The 20,446-nt window shown below is 48.4% G+C and overlaps 7 protein-coding genes across 7 annotated transcripts; 4 read left to right on the top strand and 3 right to left on the bottom strand.

Moving 5' to 3' along the window:
- Positions 1-226: 226 nt before the first annotated feature.
- On the bottom strand, positions 227-1,820 carry F4807DRAFT_176321 (uncharacterized protein). The gene has a single exon (XM_047993524.1). The coding sequence runs from the start codon at positions 1,377-1,379 to the stop codon at positions 591-593; it is 789 nt and encodes a 262-aa protein (XP_047851914.1). The 5' UTR covers positions 1,380-1,820; the 3' UTR covers positions 227-590.
- Positions 1,821-2,712: 892 nt separating this feature from the next.
- Positions 2,713-4,883, top strand: F4807DRAFT_176282 (fatty acid desaturase). The gene is made up of 2 exons (XM_047993523.1): positions 2,713-3,188; positions 3,283-4,883. The coding sequence occupies exons 1-2, from the start codon at positions 3,004-3,006 to the stop codon at positions 4,775-4,777; spliced, it is 1,680 nt and encodes a 559-aa protein (XP_047851915.1). The 5' UTR covers positions 2,713-3,003; the 3' UTR covers positions 4,778-4,883.
- A 1,452-nt stretch (positions 4,884-6,335) lies between these two features.
- F4807DRAFT_462553 (uncharacterized protein) lies at positions 6,336-6,569 on the top strand (the record flags this gene model as incomplete). The annotated part of the gene is made up of 2 exons (XM_048001847.1): positions 6,336-6,383; positions 6,441-6,569. 2 exons carry the CDS (start codon positions 6,336-6,338, stop codon positions 6,567-6,569), a joined length of 177 nt encoding a protein of 58 aa, XP_047851916.1.
- Positions 6,570-8,671: 2,102 nt separating this feature from the next.
- F4807DRAFT_434441 (vacuole morphology and inheritance protein) lies at positions 8,672-12,461 on the top strand. The gene is made up of 9 exons (XM_047998799.1): positions 8,672-9,104; positions 9,161-9,323; positions 9,418-9,585; positions 9,646-10,330; positions 10,388-11,268; positions 11,326-11,444; positions 11,499-11,578; positions 11,635-11,794; positions 11,924-12,461. The coding sequence occupies exons 1-9, from the start codon at positions 9,037-9,039 to the stop codon at positions 12,270-12,272; spliced, it is 2,673 nt and encodes an 890-aa protein (XP_047851917.1). The 5' UTR covers positions 8,672-9,036; the 3' UTR covers positions 12,273-12,461.
- On the bottom strand, positions 12,462-13,601 carry F4807DRAFT_434442 (uncharacterized protein). Its single transcript, XM_047998800.1, has one exon. The coding sequence runs from the start codon at positions 13,464-13,466 to the stop codon at positions 12,486-12,488; it is 981 nt and encodes a 326-aa protein (XP_047851918.1). The 5' UTR covers positions 13,467-13,601; the 3' UTR covers positions 12,462-12,485.
- A 214-nt stretch (positions 13,602-13,815) lies between these two features.
- Positions 13,816-16,178, top strand: F4807DRAFT_176497 (DnaJ domain-containing protein). The gene is made up of 2 exons (XM_047993525.1): positions 13,816-15,112; positions 15,166-16,178. Exons 1-2 carry the CDS (start codon positions 14,123-14,125, stop codon positions 15,757-15,759), a joined length of 1,584 nt encoding a protein of 527 aa, XP_047851919.1. The 5' UTR covers positions 13,816-14,122; the 3' UTR covers positions 15,760-16,178.
- A 1,011-nt stretch (positions 16,179-17,189) lies between these two features.
- On the bottom strand, positions 17,190-18,617 carry F4807DRAFT_462557 (mitochondrial RNA-splicing protein MRS3; the record flags this gene model as incomplete). The annotated part of the gene is made up of 8 exons (XM_048001848.1): positions 17,190-17,232; positions 17,304-17,775; positions 17,842-17,898; positions 17,971-18,063; positions 18,130-18,262; positions 18,326-18,361; positions 18,421-18,490; positions 18,580-18,617. 8 exons carry the CDS (start codon positions 18,615-18,617, stop codon positions 17,190-17,192), a joined length of 942 nt encoding a protein of 313 aa, XP_047851920.1.
- Between the last annotated feature and the right edge of the window lie 1,829 nt (positions 18,618-20,446).

A 20,446-nucleotide genomic window follows, 5' to 3' on the forward strand; every position in this document is an offset into this window, starting at 1 on the left:
GTAATACGCGCACATCATCTGCATGCTGTCAGAGACCCGGGACTGGATCTTTCGTGATGAGACAATGCGGAAAAGGATATTTATGGGTAACATGAGGATATACGTCTTTTAGTTTTCATTTCATCTCACTCTTTTGGCTTAAGGGACTCACTAATTTGATAAAACTTTTAAACGAAAAGGAAGCTGGGTCATGCATTATATTGGGCGGTGGTTCGGAATACTACTGCTTACTTCTTAGTACACTTATCATAAAATCGATAAATTTAATATCTAAACAACTTGATTAATCAAGGCTCTTGTCTATTTGCGGAATCCGATTTAAACAATGTGAAATTACAGATACGTGTACATACAGCCCCTTTAAACCCCTTTAAACCCCTTCAATCTACCATAACCGAGGTAAGTGTAACAGTCGTAGCGCGATTGGAAATGAAAACATGAGGTGGGTCATAACTACAAGATATGCTACCTAGGAAATACAATATCTTCGTAAGAACCAAATATACGCTAGTAGAGGAAAGATTATCAAAGCTATGTTGTGAAGCTTTTCGTGGAGATGAAGCCTAAGTAAGTTTCATCTCCTGGTACCTTTACTTCAGTTTTATCACACAGCTCTCGTCCTTGAGCATATCTATTATGTTGAATGGAGTAACGCAAATGAGTAATATCTTTCCTCTTCCATCAGCAATAAATGACTGTTCAATAATACGAAGGAAGCGCGTTACTTGGCCATGCGTATACTGGCTGTAAGCATCATCCAGACCGACGAGAATACAGAGCCTCTGGTCCACCGGCGACAGCATCGGAGGCAATGGGCGTGGGAGAGACTCAAGTACGTCAAGTTGATCATCTATCGAGAGCATGTCGAAACGGGAGAACCAAGGTTGCCAGTTTTGCGGAATAAGGGGGCGCAACCCATAGAAGAATTGGTTTATCATGGAGTTTAAGATCGCCCCTTTAAGATTTCCTTCTGCGTTATTAGAACGGACCCTGTTGAGATTTAGCGGAGGTGGATAATGATCAATAATATTATATCGGCGCTGTCGACGATCAGGATCTGACGTGACGAATAACACGGGCCTCGTATTTCGTACGTCCTGCCATGTCAAACTTTGATATTTGTTTAATTCATCTCTAAGAAAACGGATAGAGTCTACGGCTATGTTGAGCGCCATTTCGTCACCCTTCTCATCTTCGACAGCGCCGATGGCCGAGTTGGGACTCCTGAGAAAATCTTCGGTTTTGTCGTTATAGAACCACCATTTAGGATTTTCCGGGTTGCGGAAGTTGATGTCGGCGGCGTTTGAGTAGACTTCTTCCTGAGGCCCCTTCGACGCCATACAATCTGACCAGCGTCTATGAACAGGTAGACATGACATGATGAATAAGATACGTTTGAAGTCAGGTCCATCTGGTCTGGAATGGTTGAAAAAGGTGAATAAGGACGATAGTGTACTCGCATTTTAATTTCAGCGGCGCATATCAATAGGGCAATTGTCTTGTTTCAAGGTCGCTTGCTAGCTTGAGTCAAACAATGCACAGCGCGGGTTCTGACGGTTTCTTTGTTCGTACCTAATCATTGTTGTTTGTCCCCTTTCTCCTAAACTCTTACGGTATTAATTCAGAATAATAAGAATAAATCAGGGACAAGTTACTAGCCTAGGATCTTGAAATTTGAAATGACACTTTTTGTTATTTGCTAAACAGAATTAGCAACATCTGGGTGGCACTTTGAGAAGCGACAACATCGATAACTCCAAGTAACAGGAAATATATAGTCGTTTGATAAAGTCAGTATAGCTCAGAGACGATGAACCCCTGAGACCTTGATAAGACAACAGGCATAGGTACACGGGTTTATCACTCCCCCCGAGATCCGAGATCCGAGATCCTAGAAGACCTTAGGTGCACTAACAGCTAACGTTTGCATGACAGGTCATACGATGTCAAGGGTTACTGGTGAGTCGTTCCACGCAATCCGAATGGTTGACAACTCTGAGTCTCTAGACCTACTAAAGCTTTGTTTGTATCTTGTAGCTTTTGTTATGAGCTGGGTGTGGAAATAGGAGATACACCGATGGTATCTTCTACGGAGAATAGCAATGCTGTAACCTAGTTAAGTACTTCAATCATGAGACCGCGAGGTGGTTATACCTTGACGTTTTGAGAGCCCTCAAAGGTTAAATGGCAAATGACGAGAATTTCTCAATTAGGGTGTAAAGGGAAATGCTGTCGGTTGTGGCTGTGCGGCTCATGAGGGGTAATTGGAGAAGTTCAAGAGAGTCCCTGTAGCTGGGTAGGTACATAGGTAGGTAGTATATGGGGAAAGATCGTGGTTTCTTAATATCGTCCAATATCATTGGATGGTTTTTGGGGGGGTTTGACAAAAAGGGACCCGCGGAGCACGATGAATGTGCCTGTCAAGCTGCGAAGTAACGGTGAATAACCCCCACCCTTTTTATCCCCACCGCTCTTCCTAAACCTACATATATACCTAGGTACAATATAGCTTCGATATCTTATATATTTTGCTTTAAGATAATAATCAAAAATGAAGAACGAAGACACTATAAGGCTAGAGTCGTCCGTATTTAGAGATGTTAATTGATGTTTTTCGAAGGGTTTAATTTAAACGAAAACAGCTCTCGGATTTATTGATATAATGATACGTACTTTAAGGGTTTGGTGTTGACGAGAAACATTTGGGTTCTACCCACTTTACATAAGTGGAGCCTCTAACCTTTTCAAAATGGAAGGCCCCTTATAAATCGAGAGAGCTTACATATACATGTAGTTTTAACAAAGTCAATTGGCTTTTAACTTTTCTTACCCTATCAACTATTTACTATTAGCTGCAAATTACGAACCTTCTGATATTCTAGTTTAATACAACACAACTCCTCGCGATATATTCCAATGGCTGCGTAAATTGTTTGCACTACTAGATTAGATTCAAGCAATTGAGTTATCCATGATTCTTGCCGTAATCCGAAGGCAACAATAATGGCTGCGAAAACATACCCGATTTTGTCGAGGAGACAGGTCGAGGGCTTGATCGCCGACGGAAGGACTGTCTTTATTCTCGACCAATATGTAATCAAAGCGGATCCTTGGCTTCAGTATCACCCTGGTGGTGACAAGGCCATCTTACACATGGTTGGTCGCGATGCCACTATCGAAGTCACTGCGTTAGTGTTACCTTCACCTCAATCTATCTTACATGCCGCACGAGACTATATCAGAGCTTTGAATAACCTCCTAACGCACTTATCTACTACTTAGTCTCCACTCCCCCGAAGCAAGGCAACAGATGAACAGGTATCGAATCGGGAGGATCGAAGGAAGATGGTCCAACTTTCTCCCACCTATCCAGGGCGGGAAATTTAGGCCATTGTCAGGCAACGGGGACGATGAAGATGACAATGAGGAGCGCGACCATAATTCTACAGAATCGTCGAGCCTTTCGAGTTCCCGTGATGTCTCCCCGGTCTTTGATAATGTTGAAGCTGTACGGAAGCGGCATGTCAGCGATGGATTACGTGGTCCCGCGTCTACATCGTCAGTGTCGTCAGCAGAACCTGACGACGATGGTATGGCATACCTCGATACTATCACGAGGGAGAAAACCACTCTAGACTTGGAAAAGTATCCTTCTCTGGATCCTGCTACGCAAGATTCCATTGTCGCCAAGTATCGCGACCTGGATCAACGAATCAAGGCCGAGAACCTGTATAAGTGTAATTATGGGGCATATGCGATCGAGGTCACCCGCTATTCTATTCTCTTCGGTCTCGCCTTTCTGTTCCTGCACTGGGGCTGGTACGTCTCGAGTGCGGTATGCTTGGGTGCGTTTTGGCATCAGCTTGTCTTCACAGCCCACGACGCTGGTCATATGGGCATCACCCATGGTTTTCATACGGATACCGTCATTGGCATTATCATCGCCGACTTTCTGGGAGGATTGTCCCTGGGCTGGTGGAAGAGGAATCATAACGTACACCATATCGTGACAAATGCGCCTGAGCACGACCCAGATATCGAGCATATGCCGTTCATGGCTGTATCCCATCGTTTTTTTCAATCTATGCGCTCTACTTATTACGATCACATCATGGAGTATGATGCAGCGGCGAAGTTCATGCTTAGGATCCAACCCTACACATACTATATAATATTGCTCTTCGGACGCCTGAACCTCTACCGCCTGTCGTGGGACTACCTGATTATGGGGAGAGGGCCTAGGAAGGGCCCGGCGTGGTGGCACAGGTGGCTCGAAATAACCGGACAGGTTTTCTTCTGGACGTGGTACTTCTACGGCATCTTGTACCAGTCGATTCCGAACAACTGGGATCGATTTGTCTTCTTCGTAGTTAGCCACATGGTCCCTATGCCGGTACACGCGCAGATCTGCCTTTCCCACTTCGCCATGAGCACATCAGACCTTGGACCCCACGAATCATTCCCCCAGAAGATGCTCCGCACAACCATGGACGTCGACTGCCCGCAATGGCTGGATTTCTTTCATGGCGGCCTGCAGTTTCAAGTGATACACCACCTATTCCCTCGAATCCCGCGTCATAATCTTCGCCGGACACAGAAGCTAGTGCAAGAGTTTTGCAACGATGTGGGCATTCCATATGCGTTATACGGGTTTGTGGATGGGAATAAGCAGGTCGTTGGCACGCTAGCGGAGGTTTCGAGGCAGGCAGCTATCCTTGCCAAGTGCCAGAAAGTCATCTCGGATAGTGATGACCCTATTCACGGGCATCACCACTAATGTTTAGTATGCTATATATCCTATATTACCATAGCCTCGATGGATATTGTAAATAGGTGGCAATTCCTTCTATTTCGTGGCAGAGCCCTCTTAGATGTCATGTCTTATGACTCGCCGAAGGCCTAATGCAACCTCGTTGAGACGCTTGTAGGCCAGCGTTCTGAAACTTGGCGGCCCTATTACAGTCGGACCGTCTAACCATTCTGGATGAATGAGAATTGGTATGTTTCGGGCTCCGAGGCGAAAGTGTCTCGTAGCGAGCCAATACTACGGTAAACAAGGGAAAAATCAGGTCTGGCTCTTAAGGTACTTGATCTGCAGCTCGTCAACCGTATTGCTGGAATTGAGTGTGGTGGGCCCCGAGGCCTCGGGGTTTTCGTCGGAATCAGGTTCCCATGACCCACGGCGAAAGCGGTTGACCTCGTTGCTGCCCTACCGGACGAGGGGACACACACCTGCCTGAGCTTGTGTCGTCACGGGAAGAATTTGGCAATTATCACAGATATTGAATTAATCCCATTGTGCAACACCGATTGTTCCCTTGCATCTCAGCCTAAGCTACCTAGAGTCAGCTCGTGCTTATAAAAAGCTGGCCGTGCTTTTCTTTAAATACCTCTTCCGTTGCCTGCGTTAGCTATAGTCTTGGTCTTGTGTCAGCCTTCGATGGGTGGAGGTATGTTGATCGGCAGCTGAGCGAAACCAGTGAAGCCGCAGGACACGTCCCATCAGAACACGATATACGAATATCCGAAGTTAATTCGTGGTTATTTCGCCTCCTTCTTGCATACACTCCGGCCTTGGCTTAGCAGAATGGGAAAGTTCCCATCCTCGGTGTCTGCGTAGATCACAGGAGCAAAGCATTGCGTATTTCTTCACCGACCAATATGGGCCCTCGGGAATTTGGTCTGCTTCGAACCACTTGCTCCTTATGCCGCGGAACGGGATTGGTAGATGTGCCTCGCCAACTCTTTCTCTCCCACTTCTTATCATCCTTGCTCTTGCCAATATGTGTTATTGCCCGGAGACAAAATCCTCCGTCAGGTCATTAATATTATTCCTTAGCGGTTTGGTATCTACACCTACATGCCGTACGAGAACATATGAGTCTTTGCTCAGTTAGAGCCAATATTGGTTAGTATGGATGGCATCGTGCACCTAATGCTTCTCTATCTAGGGAGAACCAATCTAAACCCCGGCATAATTCCTGCAGCCTTCCTTCCTTGCATACATTCAAGACAATGGTCCCGCTGCCGGTGAGGTGCTAGGGCCGGAGACAAGCATTGCCTCATGCGTAATCAGAAAATCCTCAGCGGGAGGAGGGAAAAAACAAGTACAGTCTGACCCTGATGCCTGGTCAGGATATCCTAATACTAGGTGGAGGCTGTATATATTAGTCGAGTCCCGTCGCCTCGAAACTCCGGCAGCGGCCACCCGTGCTTACCAGCCCTCCGAAGCCATTGCCCTCGTCTCTTCAGTACCATCGTTGTTATTCAACTAGCCAACTCTCCTCCAACAAGAAGTCCTTTGCCCGCCTACTTGTAAAATGGGGCCGAGAAAGATGGACGATCAGTCGGCGGCGCGGATCGCGAAGTCTCGCGGAAAGAACGTACATTACATATATATATAACCCAAAGGGATTTCTTGGGCACTTACAGTCAAATAGGACCCCTTTGCAAAGCGAGCAGACATGGCCGCCCGAAACAATAAGGAGCAGAAAGGCGAGGGCTCGGATAGTGCTGGACAAAAGGGGGACTCGAGCCAGAAGAAAGACGATGTCCAGCAGGAGAAGTAAAGGTGGCAGTTGGAGCTCTCCCTGACCAACCACCGGGGATTCGCATGCCACATGTTGGCATGGTCTACCGACAGGGTCAAGGAAATGAAGATCTAGACGAGTCTGTTGTGACGGATCACAAGGGGATATCTCGGTTTGTACGAAGTTGTCTATCATGTTTGTGTGAAATCTCCATGCGTTGGCTTAGGTATAGGGATGGAGGAACTGTTGAGTGAGTAACTATGTGGTGACATCGACGTCACTCCTGTTTTGTAATGACCCTCCATAAGACGCGGGAATTCTCGGGACAAGCCAGCTTCACTTCGAACCTGGATGTAGACCACGTAGGTATGGCGATGGGGAAATGGAAGTGTGAAGGGCTGGCGCGTGTCTACAGAAGACCCTCAAGAAGAAGCTCTAAGTGGGAAGAGAATGTAAAGTTTCATTATCGTTACCAAGATCAACATATACCTGCATTGACGTAGCGGTTAGTTGCGAAGTACCCTAAATAGGGTTGTATTTAGCATATGCTTGTGCTAAACATGACATACTCCCGTACCAGCTGACCGGTTCTGGGCCCCTTTCCCCCAACCCGACATGACGTACAGGTAGAAAAGATTGCTGCTCTTACTGCGTGTTGTCGGCATATCCTGCCAAGTGGGTTAGGTGACTTCAAGCATATTTATAAGCAACAGCCTGTTAAAAGTAGACTAGATAGAGGCATTTATAACTGTGGTAATTTAAAAGGGACTCTTCATATCTTCAACAGCGGGAAGCGCTACGACAGGATTGGAAGTGGAAGAGATGGGGTAAAGCAATAGCAATAGCATCTTTTCGACAATAAGCAGGTAGGATAGGCAAAGGAGTTGCCCATCCCACCTAGGCTGGACTTCCTGAATTGACTCTAGTCCCAAGTACGCTGCAGTCCATCATCACGCCGTGGCATGTAACATGCCTAGTATCTGGATAGATCTCGCTATGCCATGATGTGTACGTGTAGGGCTTCCTTGCACGACAGTAGCTAGGACATGTAATAAGTCTAGGGCTGTCCTGGCTTCCTGTGAACGTTTCTCAACAAGGAAGGTATTGTAGATCCTTTTGCACACGGAAAATGTCCGAACCCTGATCAGCAACGCTCACCGGCTGGGAACCACGCATATATGCAGATTGTTGCGGAGACATCCGACCGGTGTGGCTGACGCGGATAAGGAAGGGAAAAGGGGGCCAATGTAGTCAAAGAGTCGGAACAGACCTTGGGCTACCTAGCCACTCAGGACTGACCCCCCATCAGCTTGATCACGTCCCCGTGGGGTGGCAAATAACGAAGACAGCGGTCGAAGTCAGGCCGACGCATTAGATTGATTTCCCGATTTCCGACAGGTGTATTCCTTGGGCATCTTGTTGCAGTGCCTAGTCCCAATCCCACGTTCCCCTATACCGCAGATATCCAGGGATTATCTTGTTTCCCACCTTCTCCTCTTCCTCCACCTTGGGTATATCCCGGCACTCCAAGGTTCCAAGGTTCCAACATTCCCATATTCCAACTAACAGGTGTTGGAGCGCATGGGCGGCGATGGGAAACTCAAGGTTACGTCATTGCGTATGTTTCGCTGTCTCAACGTCTCAATGCCCAGGTGTCAATTTGCGAATTGAATAAAGACCTCGTGCAAATGGGATGGATGATGACCATGGATTCACGTCTTGATGTTTCAAGGAGGCACGATCGAAATCTGTTGATAGCCAAAGAGTATTTCGCAAAGGATTAGCTACAAGGTGAGTACAATTAAGAGACGCTCAATTGGAAATAAAAAGATACATAATATTATATATAACTTGCAAGTGAACGAGAGTTTATATTTCATCCCTTAGCGCGTTAAGCGCACAAAATTACGGGCCAGTGAAACACTAGTCTCGTTTGATCCCGGAACCTTACCACACAACCTATGCCTACTGTGGGTACTAGCTTAGAACTGTGGCGTCGAGTTCGTCCCCACTAACTGGGTAGGTGTGTATGTACCGTAGTTTTGGAAGTACCGAGACTTTGAACGTGAAGTTCAGCCTCGTCAGCCTCCGACGGTCAGCTGCTTGTTCTGCCCCGCCAACTATAATCCCTGTAAGTACATCATCGATGCTTCACCTATGTACTACGTAGTAGGCAATCTTCAATTCACCCTCTTCAGCCTTGCTTCTCCTTCTTACAAACCTTGTTCACCACCAATTTTATTTCTTCAATTCTAAGATTACCTAGATAGCTAGTTAATCTGGTGAAACATTACTCCTACTCTTTGTGGGCATACCCAAGCATCATTGCAACTCGACTTTCACTCTCTATCTTGACTTATCTATTCGGTCGCTTGAACGCCTACCTAGGCAGGCAATCGGATAAGAACCCTCGTACATCGATTTACCTGGAGTATTTGAATAACATTATTGCCATTCTTGCACACTATGATAACATAGCCTGCGACCCTGAGACGAAGGCGTAATCATGGAACCCAACGTTCAACGCCTTCTCAACGATAAGCTATACGATAAGAGAAAGACCGGCGCTCTTGAGTATGATTTCTCTACCCCTTATCTTGTTTGTCCATTAACCTGACCAACTCGTCCAGACTAGAACGCTCTATTCGAGAGCTGGTAGCTGTCAAGGACTACAAGAGGGTCTCGGACATTCTCGATCAATTGTGCAATGACTACGCCTATGCTGTTCATCAGCCCCACGCTCGTAACGGAGGGTTGATAGGTCTGGCCGCTGCTGCTATTGCCCTCGGTCCTGTATGTCTCTCGTCTCCCTCACTCGGACACCAACCCACGTGACTACCATTTCGTCGTTTCCCCTTGGGCCTGCTTAATCTGACCTTATTGAAAGGAACTCCCAAGATATCTCGAGGTCATAGTGCCCCCTGTTCTGGCGTGCTTCACGGACCAAGATGCACGCGTCAGATATTACGCCTGCGAGTCTATGTACAATATTGCAAAAGTTGCTAAGGGAGAAATCCTAAAATATTTTAACCACATATTCGATGCTCTGTGCAAGGTATTGTCAATGCTTATCTCCGTTTCTCCTATTACTTCTGACATCCGTCTTCTGTAACAGCTAGGCGCAGACTCGGAACTTTCCGTCAAGAATGGCGCTGAACTTCTCGATCGCCTGATCAAGGATATCGTATCTGAATCCGCGGCTACATATGTGTCCGTTCTGGAGACTGACCCGCCCCCGCCTTATGAGGCGAAAGACTCCGATCAAGACTCTTCCCCAAACCCGAATTCAAATCCAAGTCCACCAACAGCATTTTCTCTCCCGGACTTCATCCCTCTCCTAAAGGAGCGAATATGGGTTATGAACCCATTCACCAGGACTTTCCTCGTCGGGTGGATTACACTACTGGATTCGATTCCAGATCTCGAACTGGTCACGTACCTCCCTGAATTCCTAGCAGGTTTGCTGAAGTTCCTTAGTGGTAATAATGCTGATGTCCATTCTGCCACTTCAACCTGTTTAGACAAATTCCTGAACGAGATTAAGCGGATCGCCAGGGTAAAAAAGGGAATCGCCGAGAGTAAGAAGTCGAAGGGGGACGGTAAAAGGAAGCGAGAGGACTCCGTCGATAGCGGCAGTATGCGCTTGGCGCCGGACGATGCCGAGGAAGCAGGATCTACGACCGCCAACGAAGACGAGGATGAGGTAAGCAGCGAAGACGACTGGATTCCAGGGCAGGATGTACAGATCAACTACAAGGCAATCCTCGAAATCCTGACCGCGACACTCGATTCTCCCCTGGGTGAGTGCTCTTGCCAAGATGGCGACGATACAGCTTCTAATACTACTACGCACGCAGAGGAGGATAGCCTTCTGGAGAGTTTGCGTTGGATAGTATCGTTTCTAGACATCTGCCCCGAAGAAGTCTTACCATTCACCCCCAAAATCCTGGCCCACCTTCTGCCAGCAATGGCCAGCGGAGTTGAACCGATTCGTCAAGCTGCGGCAAGAGTGAACACATCGCTGATGGACTATGTCGTCTCTCTTACGGATGAATCTGAAGCGCCGTCCGGACAGCCATCGACACGACCCCCGCCATCTACAGCTGACCGCCCGGAGGGTGCGTCCAGTACACGTGCCTCTCTCTCGAGTGGCCGTGAGATGGATATGCGTAGTCCCACGCCAGCTCAAAACAGTGGAGTACCCACCCCGGCGGAGTCGATCCAGCGTCAGCCTGATTTAGATTATGCTGCCGCAGTCACTTCTCTCACTCTGCTATTCCTGAATGACCATGAAGCTACTCGTGTCGCCGCCTTGACGTGGCTTATCATGTTGCACCGCAAAGCACCAAGGAAGATAGTTGCGTTCAACGACGGGACATTCCCTGCTCTCCTCAAAACGCTCTCAGACCCCGCAGAAGCCGTAGTTACTAAAGACCTACAGTTATTATCCCAGATCTCAAGAAACAGCGAGGATGACTACTTCTCTAACTTCATGGTCAGCCTTCTGCAACTCTTCTCTACAGACAGGAAGCTACTGGAGACGCGAGGCAATCTGATCATTCGCCAACTGTGCATGACGTTGAGCCCCGAGAGGATATATCGGACTTTAGCTGAGACGATTGAGAAAGAGGAGGATGTTGAATTCGCGAGCATAATGGTGCAAAATCTCAACAATAATCTCATCACCGCCCCAGAGTTAGCCGACCTGAGGAAACGGTTACGGAACTTAGAGACAAAGGTAACGTGCTTTTGTTATCTGGTAGCTTGATATATGCTCTACTTACATTTTGCACAGGATGGCCAGGCGTTTTTCGTTGCTCTGTTCCGATCCTGGTGTTACAATGCTGTTGCAACTTTCTCCTTGTGTCTACTCGCGCAAGCGTATGAGGCAGCATACAACCTTCTACAGATATTGTGAGTGTTGACTCCGCCCATTGGAGAGGCCGACACCCTGCTAATAGGTGCCAGTGCGGAGCTTGAGATGACAGTGAACATTCTCATCCAAATCGACAAGCTTGTCCAGCTAATCGAGTCCCCTGTCTTTACATGCAAGTCACTTGGTGTCTATCCTTGCTAGCTTATACATTAACATTCGCGCTACCAGATCTTCGTCTTCAGCTTCTTGAGCCCGAGAAGTATCCATATCTCTACAAATGCCTGTATGGACTTTTGATGCTTTTGCCGCAGTCTTCTGCTTTTGCAGCCCTCAAGAACAGATTGAATAGTGTAAGCTCGATAGGCTACCTGCAAATCGGGCCTAGACCGTATGTACTGTCTTCTATTGGTTCCCCCTCGCACCCTTGGCAAGGTTCCGTGGCCGAGGCTGTTTCTTCTTTCCAAAATCATACTCGTTCCAAAAGCGGCCATGACACTTATGCTCCGTCTGCTGTTAGTTCTGCCACTACACCTAGCGCGTCAAGTTACGACCGACCAAACAGACTAGGCAAGGGCCGTGAAGACAATATAATTCGATGGGAGCAGCTTCTCGACAAGTTTAGGACGGTGCAAGATAGAGCAAGACGGGCGCAGAGGATGATGGAAGGTGGTCTCGACGACGGACCAGCCTTTAGTGGGATTCGCATTACGGAGAAGGAGCCGCCACGACCCGCCGCCGGCCCAACCGTACCGCCGAAGGATTCGACTCCTGCCGCAGCGCCGCCGAAACGCTCGGGACTGACAAGGCAATTTGGTAGACTCGGTGCGTCAGTCTCGGGCAGAGGGAAGCGGTCGCAACAACAATAGCCTTGCAGTTCGTCATAGGGGTCCAGATCGCCAGAGTAGACGTTGCGGCAAAATTTCTACACTAAATTAGAATCATCCACGGTGAAACCGATACACCATAGAGGGTCTTGAGCGGTTAGATTAAGTTCTGTACGAGTACTGTTAATCAACGTAGCGGCAACATCTATAGTGTAAAGAAACTTAATATTAATGGCGTCTATGCTACGAGCATCATTAGAGTCTTCTCCTGGCCTTAACAGGGCTCTCGCGTTCTACTAGTCTCTCGAAATTTGTATCTCTCTGGTCGGTCGCGTCGCGAAGCTCGGCACGTAGAGCCTCTAGCTCGACCCGGGCTGCTTCGATGTCCGGAGGCAGGCCGGCGAACGCCTTGACCTGGACATCAAGGTCCTTCTTCCTGGCTAGCAATTCGAGATAGGCATCCTCATCCTCCTTCACATCCTCGACGGTAAGGCTCGGTAGGCCTATAGACTTTTCGAGGGCAACAACCTGCTGCCTTAGTTCGGGTAGTTTGCTAGTGATACTTTTGATCTTGCGCTGGAGCTCGAGGTTCTGCTTAGCCAGGTCCGGCGCGGGCTGGTAGGCGTCGCCGCGCCGCAGCTCCTCGAGGAAGGAGTCCGTCTGCGCAGCCTCGCGGTCCAGGTATCGCTGCAGCAGGTTCACGCGCTCGACGCTGTCTTCTAGCTCCAGCGCTCGTCCCTGCAACTCGACGTACTTGGCCCCCAGGATCTCGGGCGTCGGGTACGCGACGCCTAGGTCGACGGCCATGTTGGACATGGCGTCGAGGGCGGCCGCGCCTTCTCTGCCGAGGTTCGACTCGATGGCTGCTAGCAGGTCCGCGGCGAGCAGTTCGCCGTCGATGGCGTCGCTGGGCTGCTGCTGCTCCGATTTCTGCCTCCGCGCCTCCAGTTCCCGCTCGCCAGCCTCGACTTCGGCTAGGGCGGCCTCCTCGAGGCGGGACAGCTGTTCGCGGTCCTCGTCGGCGGCTTCGTTGGCGGCGGCGAGCGCGAGCAAAGCTCTGAGAGTCTCCGGGTTCCGCTCGAAGGCTGGCGGTCGCCCGCGGTTATTGGAGGAGCCGGCGTATTTGCTGCGTAGCCAGCTGTCGACGTAGGACCAGTCTTTGGCGGTGGAGGCGGCGGCGCGGGCGACGGATGGGGAGAAGATGGCGGCTTGGGAGGAGGGGGCTAGGTGTGCCATCGTGCATATGTTATGGGGGTCCCTCGAAGTTGAAAGTGAGAGCTTTAACTTTCGTTTACTATAGTAGGAATCTAGTAGGCATGTGAGTATGATGTAAGTGTAAATTTCAATTGGCAGGCACACGTCGAATACACGCGACTGCAGGGGAGCGGGTGTCATTGGGGAATGGTGGGGTACATCTTAGGTACTTAACGGGTGCAACCGTCCGTCGGCGAATCACCCCTCTTGCCCTTTTAGGCAAAGGTCACCTGTGGCGCGCTATCTGAACCTTTCAGGCCTTTGTACCTTTGGAAGTGGCCAGGTTGTCAATGGCAGGGATTAATTTGTTTAGTCTGTACCTCCTTAGAACTCTTGATTAAGCCTTAATTTGATGTATTTTCCTAGCAGGATATCACCAGATACGCGTAGTAGTCGACAGAAAGTGCCACTTGTTAACCTCAGTTTTATAATTCGGCCATCTTTCTCTATTTCGACTTGAACAAACCTACATTTACATCTGTTTACCTTTTAGATATCTTGAGCTTCTCGACCCCTTTTCATCTTTTTCTTCTTACTACCCTGTGATACTGTTTGTTTTTAACATACCTACCCCCTGACGGCGCACGCGCCTACGGGCAACTTCGTTCAGTCTCTATATCGTCGTCTATCGCGTTGCCATGATTGTCCCTCTATCAGCGCTGGCTCTCGCAGCCACGGCGTTGTCATCTACTGGACTTGTACAAGCCCTCTCCGCCTCAGATATACCTTCCGACACACCTATCAACGCACTCCTCTCTTCTGCGCAATCACACTTGACTAAAGGCGAAACAAGCGAGGCATTAGTTTATTACGATGCCGCCATCGCACGAGATCCCAACGACGCCTTAACGTTCTTTAAGCGCGCAACCACCTACCTCTCACTCGGTCGCACGTCACAAGCTACTTCAGATTTCAACCAGGTCCTCAAACTAAGGCCCGACTTCGAAGGCGCACATCTTCAACTTGGCAAACTGAAGGCTAAGAGTGCTGATTGGAACGGGGCTAAAGAACACTACGTCTTAGCCAAGCAAAAGCCAGGCTCTTCCGAATACAACAAACTCATCGAGGCAGAGGGCGCTACCAAGCTAGCAGAAGAGGCTGCGAACAAGGGAAACTGGGACGAATGTATAAGTCAGGCGGGAGAGGCTATACTTGTCGCAAACCGAGCACCTAACCTACGCGAACTGCGCGTAAAATGTCGATTTGAGAAAGGAGAAGTAGAGGAGGGAATGAGCGACTTACAACATATCCTACAGATGAAAGCTGGCGATACCACTCCGCATCTGCAGATCTCGGCCACCACATTTTATGCTTTGGGAGATATGGACCAAGGCATGAGCCAGATCAAGAAGTGTATGCACTCCGATCCCGAGTCTAAAGCTTGTAAAAAGTTGTTGAAACAAGAGAAGAATGTCGAGAAGACTTTGGCAAAGGTCAATAAGGCTCTGGAGAGAAATCAGCCCATGTCTGGCGTCAAATTGTTGGTACCGTCTAGCGACGAACAGGGCCTGATCAACGAGGTGGAAGAGCAAATCAAGGAGCTTAAGAAAAATGGCATCATTCCAGAGCGCGCACCAAATGTACTACTAGCCAGATTGGCCGAGACCGCTTGCCAAGCTTATTACGAGGTATTAACGATTATTTCCATTTCGCTACTAATAATGTACTAACTAGCATATAGGCAAATGGCAAAAAGGCTAGCATGTATTGTCCCAAGGCGATAGAGCTGGATGAGAATTCGTTTTACGGATTGATGTATAAAGCCAAGACGCAACTGGAAGCCGAGGATTTCGAGGCTTCCATCGCAACGCTGAAGAAGGCGGCGGAAACCAGGCCAGACAAAAACAATGTGGTTAACCCTATGATGCAGAAGGCTCAGGTGGCCCTCAAGCGCAGTAAAACGAAGGATTATTATAAGGTCTTGGGCGTCGCTCATGATGCCGACGAACGACAAATTAAGTCAGCTTACCGAAAGTTAACCAAGCAACATCACCCCGACAAGGCGGCGAAACAGGGCCTGAGCAAGGAGGAAGCGGAGAAGAAGATGCAGAGCATCAACGAAGCGTACGAGGTATTAAGCGATCCCGAACTACGGGCAAGGTTCGACAGAGGCGACGACCCCAACTCCAACGAGCAGCAAAATCCGTTCCAACAGGGAAATCCGTTTGGCGGCGGCGGCGGACCGTTCATGTTCCAGCAAGGCGGCGGTCAGCAGTTCCAGTTCAAGTTCGGATCCGGAGGCGGCGGCTTCCCGGGAGGGTTCCCCTTCGGTTAAGATATTTCCACAACAGCGAAAGAAGAGTATACTTTGCATGGCAGCAGATGGGTTGTTTCTGGAGTTTGCGGAGTTTGTAAAGGGCGCATATACCTAATGCGTTGTAAATATCCATATCCGTTTAATGCAGACGATGCTGTACTTTGAGGGTTTTTGGCCGTTTATCAAGTGATTTGTTCTCTTGGTTTTCTATGTAATGGTTTAGGCCTGAGGTGTAATCTTTGAATTGGCCAAGTGCTCCCTGTACGTCAGCAATCCACCTGGGTACTTCAAGATAACTTCGTTACATAAAAGGCTATTTCAACGTCAACGTTCCGTTGGAATTCTTCTGGGTATGTGACAATCTTAATCGTGTTGAACCTAGTAGACTTAGCATCGTGCCAGCTTGTCCCTTGTACGAGTTTATTGTTACGTCCAATACTTCACTTTGTTGCCTTTATTCCCACTGATGGAAATGTGATTCCCGTAGATATCACCTAACCTAATCAGACCTCCCTAGTATGTACCACTTGATAGTCTCGCCCGAACATGCTATGTTATCCTACCCCCGGGGGTGGCCGTAGAGACAAGGGCTCAGCTGGCTATCACGAACACAGTTAGACGAACAAATAGAAACTCCAGGACGGAGTTGAATATCGTGTCGATATGGCGAACATAAATCATCGGCGATCGCTCTACCTATCCTGATTTGATATCATGCCGGAGTACCTAGCATCTATAAACTGTACATTGAGGTTTTTAACTCGAATAGATCCCGCCCCTATTCGTCATAGCTTCCGTGCAATTCCCACCCACCACCTGTACGTCTACCGCCATCGTGAGCGAAAGGTTTTCTGGTTAAGGAATAAAGATTTCAAACGCCGTCTCTTTCTTTTCAGAGAAATCCATGGTCATTATCGTCGAATCCATCGCCAACCCACGAGTAGCAGGGTTGGAGATATATGAGCACGGGAAAACAGGAAAAGAAAAAGCAAATTTTATGTACAACCGTCTAGCCAGACGCCTTCCGGCCTTTTGACTTTTCCATCTCTCCCCCCTCTTCCCGATTGCTCGTGCAAATCTTTCGGTTTGGAGAATGTTGAAATTCGTAGGTCCGTGGAAACCCCACGCGAATACCAATAGTGCAGGCAAGTAGCCAGAAAGGTACCTCTGGAGAGATCCATACGGCATCCGCGGAGAGGATCGGTGGGCTTGTGGACTGCAGTACCAAAGTCTCGTGTATGGCGAGACGAGATAAGCCCAAGCCAGGCAAATGCGGGACGTCGGATGTCGATGCTCACAATGTCGGACTCGGTCCTACTCCTCGGAGATATGCTGACGTCGGAAGGATCGGCAAGAAAGGTGGCCGATTTGTGGATATTTCGATGGATACCATGGGTACCTCGAAAAAACGACACTGGACTTACGTTGGACTCGTTCAAACCCTACCATCACGACGACGACGCTGCGATGTTAGTGCGAATGAAATAGGCTCTGAAATCGGGTTGTTAGCTTAGGTAGGTCTCGTTATAAGAGTTATAAGAGGTAGATAAAGATGCACTTACTTAGAGGCCTCGTAAGCCGACCAACAAATAGCCGTGCTCGGCATAGTAGTGACAACTCTCGGCCGAACCCCCTTGAAGAATCCACGCATGCCCTCTCGTCGGTACATGAGCTTGCACCCCGCCACGAATCCATTCACCGATCTAAGCTCCGGGTCGGTGGCAGTGCCGCGGGTCTGGAGCATCGTCTTGATTACGTCCATGGGGGTCGTTAGAGCCGCGGCAAACCCGCCAGCGACGGCGCCTGCCATGCAGTGGGTGAAGGGGTCATAGGTCTTGGTCGGGTTCATGGCAGTAGAGATAGACTCGTAGGCGAGGAATTGAAGGGCGGTGAAAGGCACGGTCATGGATAGTGTGGTAGGGTAAGAAACGTAAAATGCGGAGATGCCCTCCGTCTTGTAGACGTATCGTGCGCAATCGGTCATCGACCGGTACATCTTGCTGGAGTGTTGAATCTGCATACGTTGCTTGATCACTATAACTAGCAGTCAGATAGGAGTGCTCCCAACACCTTGGGCTCCGTCTTTAGCACCCAACGTACCGTCGAAGGGGTTCATCAGCGCATCGCTGGCAATGGTCGCACAAGCTCCACTCGTAGCTAGGGGGAGAAGGTCAAGTTAGAAACAAATTGCCCAGGCATCGGGTCGAAATCGAAGCATATGAGTCTTACCAGCTGCGAGGGGATGGTGAACGCCTACTCTGTTACCACCCATAAGATGCTTGACGGCCTCGTACGTCGCGAAGTAAACCGCATGCGCAGGTCCTAATAGTCGCCAAGGTAAGATAATGAACTATACCCAGCCCTTTCAAATGTATGGCAGCGGCATACCTGCTCCAACAACAACGCTCGACATTCCTCGCCACAACTTAAGGACGCCTTCCCCGCTCGCTATGCGCATAGTACTCTGGATCATGCCCTTGTATACGGCGTTCGCGGAGGGGTTGATGATTTGCATTCGTGTCTACATTACACCAGATTAGCGCCAAGCCGGATAGCCGGTTAGGAGACAAATATTGTCGCGCACCTTAATCGCGTCAATGGGATACATCACCGTATGTTCCTGCTATAGTGTTAGCATTCATAACGACCTCTATAGAAGTAAGGACCGTCGAAGCGTACAGCTATGCCTGCGAAGGCACCGGCGACCATGTTCTGCGTCAATGAGAAGTTGGGCGGGAGAGATTCGTAGCTAGTAAGATGATTAATATTAGCATGCGTACAACGACGTCGTTGGCCTTGTCCAAGTAGCTAATATCAAATTGGGAAAAGGCAACATACTCGTAATCCTCGACGGGCTCTGCGGTTGGCTGGGCCATCTTGGCCACAGCGGTTGGGCCTTCGCCGAAGGCCTTCGGTTGAAGAGCCAGGATTGCGTCTAGTGAGAATCGGGAGGAAAGGGTCGCAGAGGTTCGGAGTGGATGAAGCTGAGTATATGTGTTGCCCGCCCAAGGAATTGAGAGGTGCTGGGATGAATGCGAGATATTATGTTTGCCAGCGAGCCTGGCAGATAAATGTCCGGATGTAAAGGGGACAAAGAGCTTTCAAACGGATGCGCTCGAATTTGTTAAGGGGAAAGTGGGAAGGTCGGGAGAAGGAATTACACTGGTGGAATGGCGCGCGGTGGTGAAGATGAAAAAAAAATAGTGCGAAGTTGCGAATTTAGAAAATGCCCCCCGACTCAAATACGTATGTGAATGTGGTACAGATTACCGTAACCGTAGGTCGCTAGGCGTAGGTCGCAGCTGCATGTGCATGGACGACTTTTTCAAAATTCATCTCAGCGCAATTCGGAGGCCGGCCTTGCAGGGGTATGTCGGGGCCGATCCCCACTTCTGGGAATACCCTCTCATCCGAATCGGGACTAGCCTGTCTTCGTACCTTTTATGTACTTAAAAGGTAGGAATAAGCCTCATGAGGCGAAGGGTGGTATTCTGTCGTATGTGGCTTGTGATACTTCCTCACCTAGATTCCAAGTTGATAATAAAATAAAGATTTTAAAAGACCTTTCAACAATACAGAAGCTTTCCCTTTCATCACGTCTTCAATTATATGAATATTCCCATCACAGAAATGAAACTACTATACTCGTTTCCTTACGTTAGCTTAGGTAAAAATAAAGCAACAAGTCAGTCTCATACCCAATCCTTTTAGTCAGGATTTGTCTTTCGTTTGCCCCTACACCGTTGCCCGATTGCTATCTGCTTGCTAGAAATATACTAGCAATTAGGTACATAGTGTGCTTACATACAATTGTAACCTGTCTAATGTGTATAACACCTACTTGAAAAGAAACACAAGCATTCAGTACACATGGATAGATATCAAACGAATAACCAAAACGTTGGTAAGCAAGGTGGGAATGTTTCCTACCTAGTATTTAGCAAACATGGACAACTTCACAAGGGGTTACCTTCACATGAATAAGATCTAGAATCCTTCTATGTCGACAACCCTCGTTAATCTTTTATCTAGATCTGATCTTAAGATTTTTTTAATAGCTCTGCACGCTGCAGCCCTGTATCTGGGGTATTGTGGTTGCATCCCCGTTCGATCGGACAATCATCGTATGATGGTGGATGATATTCGGCATACCCGGTTTTGTCGCCTTGGCACCATAGTAGAGAGGCATATTCGCACATACCGAGTTATATACTTGGTATCTCCGAAGCTCTGATGAGAACATCTTAAACATAAATCACTACCTATTTCCATTAACCACTACAGCCCCTTATACATCATCATCTCTAATGTCCAAAATTGGACTTGTTTTCGTTCTCGAAATTTCATTTCACGCCACGCCAATTTTTTAGGCAATCCCCTTATCAGTCCACTACAACTAGATCAAAAGACATTTCGGAAAGGAGTTCGCAAAGTCGTTAGAAGAACATGGGCAATGCTATTCGTACGATGAGCAGGACCAAATATTGTGTTTTCCATTCAATACATCAACCAATTTCTTTTATATCATTATAACATATAATAACTAGTAAGGATTATTCTCTAGAAAAGACACTGCTCCAAGTCAGTACCAATGCTTACTAGTAAAGCATAAAGTGATATAGCTAAGGAGACTGATAATCACCGACCTACGTAAGCGCCACGAAATGTCCACTCTCGATGGACGCTGGGAGCATTACATTTCCGA

This window comes from Annulohypoxylon truncatum, assembly GCF_022578515.1.
Source record: "Annulohypoxylon truncatum strain CBS 140777 unplaced genomic scaffold F4807scaffold_27, whole genome shotgun sequence".
Classification (NCBI taxonomy): Eukaryota; Fungi; Ascomycota; class Sordariomycetes; order Xylariales; family Hypoxylaceae; genus Annulohypoxylon; species Annulohypoxylon truncatum.